Source organism: Humulus lupulus, chromosome 7 (assembly GCF_963169125.1).
Source record: "Humulus lupulus chromosome 7, drHumLupu1.1, whole genome shotgun sequence".
Taxonomy (NCBI): Eukaryota; Viridiplantae; Streptophyta; class Magnoliopsida; order Rosales; family Cannabaceae; genus Humulus; species Humulus lupulus.
The window spans coordinates 165,041,101-165,049,863 of record NC_084799.1 but is presented as its reverse complement, the minus strand read 5'-3'; the positions used below and the strand labels follow the sequence as shown (position 1 = coordinate 165,049,863).

At 36.3% G+C, this 8,763-nt stretch overlaps 1 protein-coding gene across 1 annotated transcript; it reads left to right on the top strand.

The window, feature by feature from the left end:
* The first annotated feature begins 2,220 nt into the window (after window positions 1–2,220).
* Window positions 2,221–2,745, top strand: LOC133792346 (uncharacterized). The gene has a single exon (XM_062230249.1). It carries the CDS (start codon window positions 2,221–2,223, stop codon window positions 2,743–2,745), a length of 525 nt encoding a protein of 174 aa, XP_062086233.1.
* The last annotated feature ends 6,018 nt before the right edge of the window (window positions 2,746–8,763 follow it).

The following is an 8,763-nucleotide window of genomic DNA, read 5'->3' as shown; positions in this document are numbered from 1 at the left end:
ACAAGTGACCTAGATCCGGGTAGCTAGAGTAGTAGGATACATTAGTGAAGGTGCTTTATATATAGGGATATAGAACTAGACTAGATGTGATTTGTTAATACTTGTTTAATCATCGTTTCATAATATTAATCAAACACATCAAATGATGATCATATACGCGATGATCTTAATCCTGAGGTTGCTATTACCTCCTATATATGTCATATGGTCATTTGATTCACGCATTAAGGTTTGTCATAATGATCAGGCTAAGAACAATTGTTTTGGGGACTCAATGATATATATGGCTAGGGACGTAGTTTAATAGATATGGAATCTATTCTTTCTTATATATTGAATAATGGTTCCCTACTGTGTTGACTTTTGGAACTGAAAAGGTTATGAGCGCTCACGTCGCAAACTTGTTGTGACACAACATTCACTAGTAAAGTCAATGGTACTCCAGGAACAAGTTATAGATAAAAGGGTAAAATGGTAATTTTATTCCCTTTCAATCATGAACCATTAATAGAGTATTAACGTTGTATGTAATGATTATATCAATGGACAATTTATTCTTTAATAAAGTACTCAATAAATATATGTATATAATTATCAAGAGTTCAATATCATATTTATAGTGGAGTAATATGAGATTAATAAATATGATTATTTAATCAAAGAGCTTTGATTAATAGTCTAATATTTATTGGAGCTTGATATTATAGGTTCATAGGTCCACAGGGTGGCTCTATCAACACCAGATCAAGGTAAGAGTTGATATACGGGTATAACTGTACTTTAGGAATTTGAGAAGAATTTTATTCTTCATGTCAAGTATGCAATTATATGATAATTGAGATTGAATAATTATTTTGGAATTAATTATTAATTTTTGAAAATATATTTATTAATTTAAATATGTAATTTTCGAAATTCATATATATAAATAAATAAATAAATTTTTTATTAATTATATTATTTGAGTGGGAGATAATAAAATTGGTAAGTCAAAAGTAGTTGTTGATTTATTGAATTTTAAAGGATGATGATAATGATGATCATTAATTTTAATTTTGAATTTTGAATTGAAAATTTAAATTTGAAATATGGTTATCATCTTTTTCTTAAAAAGATAAATACCTTATTCTCTGGATGATTTATTTTAATTAAATAAATAAATAAAAGAAATGCAATAACCATGAAAAGGGATACAGCAGTACACGCATGACACAATCCAAGGACTATGACATGCATGTATCAATATACTGATATTGTATCAGTGTTATTTTTATTTTATTTATTTGATTAATTAATAATTTGAAATAGTTTTTTTTTAATTTGGTAAGTTAGATATTTGCCTAAATCAATTCCTATATTCATTATGATATTATTATATTACTATTATTAATAGGACTAACAAGCTAATATAATAATCTATATATATATGATATAGAATAGGAAGAAGAAAAATAACAACAACACAATATACAATTCAGAATAGTTCTAAGAATTTTTGTCAGACAAAAACTCTTTCTTCTTCTTCTTTATTCTAGTCATTCTCATACCATAATCTAAGTTCTCATGTGTTGAGAAATGCTTGTGATTCCTAAAATTGCAAACCCAAGTTCTCTATGTGCTCACACACATCTTTAGGTGTAGAGAACACTCCGGAAGATCATGGTTTGAGTGCTTAAAGCTTTGGATAGGATGATTAATAAATATACGAAAAGACTCAATGACACTTAATAGGTTTCAAGTTGTAAAAGTTCATGTTCTTGAATATCCATTGGCAACCCTCCACCAGCTAATGGGGGAAATAGGCGCGAGGAAGATCCTTATATTGCCTAGAAAAGGGTGGAGGGGCAGTTTATGGCCATGCAAGAAGACTTGAGGAAACAGGCTGAGGAGTTAAGAGAAATGACCTAGCTAAGGCAGCAACAAGCTCAGCCAGCACCATTAATCAGAGACACTCAACATTCTTTAGCACAGATTGTAGCTATTCCTGAAGCTGGCAAATATCTGGTGCCATTGTATGAAAGGATTCGAAAGCAACATCCTCCAGTGTTAGAGGGGAGTGTTGATCCATGGAAGACAGAACAATGGATGAGCATGATGGGATCAGTTCTTGATTTCATGCGAGTTTAGGGAAATAACAGGGTAGCCTGTGAAACTCATATACAGAGGGACGATGCAAGAATCTGGTGGGAAGTGATCTCCCAGCCAGGAGACGTTACTGCAATGACTTGGGCAGAATTTCAACATGCTTTTAATGACAAGTACTACAATGCTACAGTATGGGAGTCACGGTTGCATGAGTTTGCAACCTTAACTCAAGGGAATTTGATGGTGATAAAGTATGCACTAAAGTTTGACAGGCTTGCCAAGTTCGCAACATATTTAGTGCCAATCAATGCAACTAGAGTAGATTGTTTTGTTCGATGCTTAAAGCCTATGATAGCCAGAGATGTCGAGATTGTATCAGTAGAGGGAAATGGTATATTTTCTCAGGTTCTGGAAAGGGCCCTCACTATTGAGAAAAAGGAAAATAGAATATGGAAGGAAGGTGCTGCTAAAAGAGAGGCAAGAAAGAATGCCTCCCAAGGTCATAACTCTAATGATCATAAAAGGAAGGGAAGTGACCAGGCAGGGCAGTCAAGCCAGGATAAGAGGGACAATGATAATAAGGGAAACAATCTTAATGGTAGCAAGGAATGGGTACTGTACCCAGAGTGTGATAAATGTAAGAAGCCCCACCAAGGCTAATGCCAGACAAACGCGTGTTATGGTTGTGGTAAGGAAGGACACATCAAAAGGAACTGCCCATAGAAGACTCAGGAAGGGGTTAAAGAGCAGCATAAGAAGGACGATAATCTGGTTCCAGCACGTGTGTTCGCTCTCACCAAGCCTCAAGCAGAAGCAAGCACTTCTGTGGTCTCAGATCAGATTTATATCACTAGAATTGATTGTCATGTTTTAATTGATTCTGGAGCCACTCATTCATTTGTTGCTAAGAGAATAGTGGATAGATTTAATAGACCTCATGAGATGCATGCTAAAGGGTTTGGGACCATGTTACCAACCGGGGAGGAGGTAATATCTAAGAAGTGGTTTAGTTGCCTTTGAGGGTAGATGGTAGAGAGCTATATGTAGACTTGATTGAGCTGGATATGATTGACTTTGACATAATCCTTGGGATGGATTGCGTTATGAAGTACAACGCTACCATCGATTGCAAGAAGAAAATGGTGGTGTTTAAGCCTGACGGAGAGGTCCTTTTGCGTTCATGGGGATAGCAATAGGACTACGAATTCCTATCATTTAATCCTTAGAAGCTGGGAAGATGCTACAACATGGATGCATGGGATTTTTGGCGAGCGTGGTTAATACAATAGAAACAGGGACGTAGAGACCAGAAGACACAAGGATAGTACGTGACTACTTAGATGTATTTCCAGAAGACTGACCAGGATTTCCACCACAACGATAAATTGAGTTCACAATTGAGTTAGCACCAGTAACAATGCCAATCTCGAAAGCACCTTAAAGAATGGCGCCCTCTGAATTGAAGGAGTTAAAGGTTCTGCTCCAGGGACTACTTGACCTAGGTTTCATTGAGCCAAGTTACTCACCATTGGAGCACCGGTATTATTTGTAAAGAAGAAGGACAGATCAATGTGGATGTGCATTGATTGTAGGAAACTTAACAAGGTCACCATCAAGAAAAAATACCCTTTGCCAAGGATAGACTATCTTTTTGTTAAACTTCAAGGAATGGAAGTGTTCTCAAAGATAGACATGAGGTTTGGATACCACTATTTAAGGGTGAAGGATATGGACATTCCGAAGACAGCATTCTGTCCTAGGTACGGACACTATGAAATTTTGATGATGTCTTTTGGACTTACCAATGCTCCAGTGGAATTTATGGACCTTATGAATACATTCTTCAAGGACTACTTGGATATGTTTGCTATAGTATTCATAGATGACATTCTAATCTATTCACAAACTGAAGAGGAACAGAAAGAACATCTATGATTGACACGACAAAGGTTGAGGGAGCATCAGCTGTATGCGAAATTCAAGAAGTGTGAATTTTGGCTAACTCAAGTGGCATTCTTAGGACACATAGTTAGCAAGGGTGGTATTAAGGTGGACCCAGTAAAGATCGAAGCCGTAATAGATTGGCTACAACCAAAGAATGCTTCGGAGGTGAGAAGTTTTCTTGGGTTGGCAGGGTTTTACTGAAAATTCATAGAAGGGTTTTCCAAGATTTCTACGCCTTTGACAGAGCTGACTAGAAAGGGTATCAAGTTCGTATGGACTAAGGATTGCGAACAGAGTTTTCAAGAGTTGAAGGATAGACTTATCACGACACCTATATTAAGTTTACCCTTAGATAATGAGAAATCTATGGTATATTGTGATGCATCGAAGTAGGGACTAGGGTGAGTATTTATGCAAGCGGAGAAAGTGACAGCATATGCATCTAGGCAATTGAAAGTGTATGAACAACGCTACCCGACACACGACTTGGAGTTACCAGTAGTACTGAAGATATGGTGACACTATTTTTATGGGGAGAAATGTGAAATTTATATGGACCATAAATGCCTGAAATACTTCTTTACTCAAAAGGAGTTAAACATGAGGCAACGACGATGGTTAGAATTAGTCAAGGACTATGATTGTGAAATATTGTATCATCTGGGGAAGGCGAATGTGGTAGCCAACGCCCTAAGTCGTAGAAGCCAAGGGAAAGTAGTGGCTATAAGAAATATACCTGCCACGTTGATGGAGGAAGTAGAACAAGCAAGTATAGAGTTTATCGTAGGGGTTTAGCAAACTTGACTCTACATTCAACGTTGTTAGACAGAATTATGAGAGGACAAGATAAAGATCCCATAGAAAAAAAGTATAAATAAGGAATCCAAGATGGAAGTAGCAAAGATTTTACTCTTAGTAATTGTGGAATAGTGAGATATAAGGAACGAATATGTGTGCCAGCTGATGTAGAAATTAAGAAGGAGATTCTTGATGAGGCGCATACTACTCCTTATTCTTTACACCCAGGGACTATGAAGATGTATTAAGAGTTGAAGATGTTATATTGGTGGTCTGGGATGAAGAATGACGTAGTGGAGTATGTCACAAGGTGTCTCACATGCCAACAAGTTAAAGCGAAGCATCAAAGACCGTCTGGTTTGTTACAACCGTAAAAAATTCCAAAATGGAAATGGGAAGAGATTGTTATGGACTTTGTGGTGGGGTTACCTAAGACCACAAAGCAACATGATTCAGTTTGGATGATCGTTGATAGGTTCACAAAATCGACACACTTTATACTGATAAAAAAATAATCATGGATGAATAGTGTGCAAAGCCTTATGTGCAAGAGATTGTGAGACTTCATGGTGTACCAAAGTCAATCGTTTCAGATAGAGACCCAAAATTCACGTGTATGTTCTAGGAATGATTACAGAAAGAAATGGGTAGTAAGTTGAAATCCAGTACAACATTCCACCCCCAGACAGATGGGAAGATGGAAATAACAATACAGGTTCTGGAAGACATGCTTAGAGCATGCGTGTTGGATTTTAGTGGGTCATGGAGCAAGTACCTTCCACTAATAGAGTTCTCGGATAATAATAGTTATCAGTCGACTATTGGAGTAGCACCATACGAGATGCTCTACGGAAGAAAATGTAGGTCGCCAGTTCATTGGGATGAGACAGCGAAAGTAAGTATTTAGGCCCATAGGCAGTATGAGAAATGAATGAAGTTATTTCCAAGAAAAGAGTGCACATGATTGCCTCACAGGATCGACAAAAGAGCTATGTTGATCCTAAGCGTAAGCACGTTGAGTTCCAAGTGGAAAATCATGCATTCCTACGTGTTTCGCCTATTAAAGGAATTAAGAGATTTGGCAAGAAAGGAAAGTTAAGTCCTCGATTTGTTGGACCATTCGAGATTATAGAGAGAATTGGGGTAGTGGCTTATAGGTTAGCCATGCCTCCAGCTTTGTCAAGAGTGCACAACATTTTTCATGTGTCCATGTTACACAAGTATGTTTCAGACCTGTCTCACATTCTTTCTTATGAAGCATTGGATATGTAACTAGACCTATCATATGGAGAGAGGGCTCATAAGAATTATGGATAAGAAGAAAAAAGCATTAACGAATAAGCCGATTGGGTTAGTCAGGGTCCTTTGGAAAAAATGGCTCAACCAAAGATGCAACGTGGGAGGTTGAAACCGTTATGAAGGAGCAATACCCAGAGTTCTTTAGGTAAATTTTGAGGACGAAATTTCTTTTTAGGAGGGGATAGTTGTAATATCCCCTTTTACTTGTAAGGGTGTTATGGTAAATAATATGACATTATGTGTTTAAGTATATGAATTATGTTATGCATGATTTATGATGTATGTTTATTTTTATGTTATGTCAAGCAATCCACACGCATTAGTTTCTTCAAGAGTTAGGGGCCAAAGTGTAATGGAAATTGTGTATTGTGGGCCAAAGTAGAATTACGGGTTTTATGATAGAAAGCGTAATTTTGAAAAATTAAAGCTATTAGTTTTGGATGGAAATTACAATAAGGGTCTTAAGTGATTATTAAGGATAAATTTGAGGCTGGGGACAGAAAGGTCATTTGGTTTGTACATGAATTAAGTCAGATTAAATAATCATATAATAAGTAAAATAGGTTTAGAAGTCGTATCTTTTCAGACTCTGGTTTTTGTGATAGACTAAAGGGGAGATAGACCAATAACAATCTCTCGTTCTTGATCTGAGTTTGTGAAGGCTTGAGGTTGAAGAAGATCAACAGTCTGAGCTATTGAAGGGCTAGAAATCTCATAGGCAGCAAGGGTTTGAGTTTTGGTAGCTGGATCTTGATATGTACGTGTTCAACTTCGGTATACAATTTTTGTCAATCTAAGTTTTCGGAATTTTGAAACTGTTGTTATTGTTTTTGGGTTGTTGAGTGTTTAATGTATGTTTAGAGATGTTAATATCATAATTTTTAGGGTTAGAAACATGATAGGATACCTGTTTCTAGGATTTGGAGTCGAAGTTTTGCGATTGGGTTCGATTCCTAGGTTTAAAAATCACTTTTGCGATTTCTAGAAAAAGGGAATAGCACGACCATGCCCAGCCCTGGCACAACCACACTACCTATCTAGTTTGGTCTGGCGCTCTGTGAGCGCGACCGTACCCAGGCACTAGCACAACCGCACCAGTTGTCCAGTAATGTGTTTTTTTGGGGGATTTTATGTACCTTTTGGATATAAGTTTGTATTTGTTGGGACTTTATTCAGACGGGTTTTAAGACTTTCTCATCGATAGTATTGTGATGAATTAGTTTTAAAAAGTATATTAGTGGGTCTAATTATGGTTTTGCTTGGTTGAGGGTTTTAAAGCTTTGATGTTATATGTTATGTTTAGGCTCGTTGAGGATACTTGAAGAGACATGTTAGGGTGTGTGGATCGCTGCTGCTTTTGAGGTAAGAAGAGTGGACATTTGCAGGCAAGGTGTACGCTTGACGTACTCTATGGTAGAAACTATTTATGTGATATGTTTATGCTAATGCATGATTGTGTTAGTGAATTTTTATGTTTAATGAACTTATATGAAATTATGGTTATGTGTTGTGTATGTGTATGTGATAACTATTTGGCATGCTTACATTTAAAATGCATGTCTACGTTTCAAAAATGACTGCTTATGATATGTTGAAATTGCATTCTTACGATTCTATACTTATCCAACTCAAATTGGACTACGTTCTTTTAATGAGTTATGATTTGTGTTATATAATTCATATTGTTATTGATTTAAATTCCTGGTTAAGGTTAGGGGGTTGTGTCCTACATAGCTCTTCTTGGTGGGCTTTGGCTCATGGGTACTCTGTGCTGTAAGTAAAGGCAAAGATGTGGTTACTATGCAATAAGTTGGAGAGCTTTGGCGGAGGGCGTACATGTGAAGGATTTAACGATCATAGAGGATTGGGCCTACATTGGAAATTTACTAAGTATTTTTTTTAAGAATGATATTTTAGTTTTATGGATTGAATTTTAAGTTGTTTATTTTATTTTATTTATGGAATCTACAAAACTCCAGAGTTTCATTCTTCTAAATGTTTTAGTTATGTTATGATCAATTTTATAAATAAAAGAGTACTTTTATTTTAAACCATAATTATTGTTATTGTCAAATTAACGCTTCAAGAAATTGGGGAGTTACATATTGATCTTATTTGGACTCTTAATGAAATAGTTTATGAAAATTTCAACAAAGTTTTGGCGTACAGAATGTCAGTCCCTTTTTTCTGTCCACTCCCTTTGTATTTATAGGAGAATCTCATGGACAGTTTTGGGTAACCTTACATTAATATGGCAACTTACAAATTTTGGTAACTTCCCATTTACATAAATACATAATTGCCTATTAATTCTAGTATCGGGTAATAAATATATATTAACATCTAGACATTTATAAAGAGTATAAGGAATCTCCAAGTCTTTTGGGATCCTTCACTGTGCGTCTTAGTCAGGCTTCCACGAGCTATGCACACTCCTCGAGATGGATGTTATAAGACCAATGCGAACTAACGCGGGTCATGTACGAAGTCTCACAAGGGTGATCAGGATGATGCATACCTCAAACTAAGTTGTTGGCATAAGAGCGTTCTGGAGACTCTCTAGTTATTGTAGGCAGGCTAGAAAGATCGAGTTGCTCTCTCCATAGTTAACAAGATACTCTATATGTAGGTTTTCTT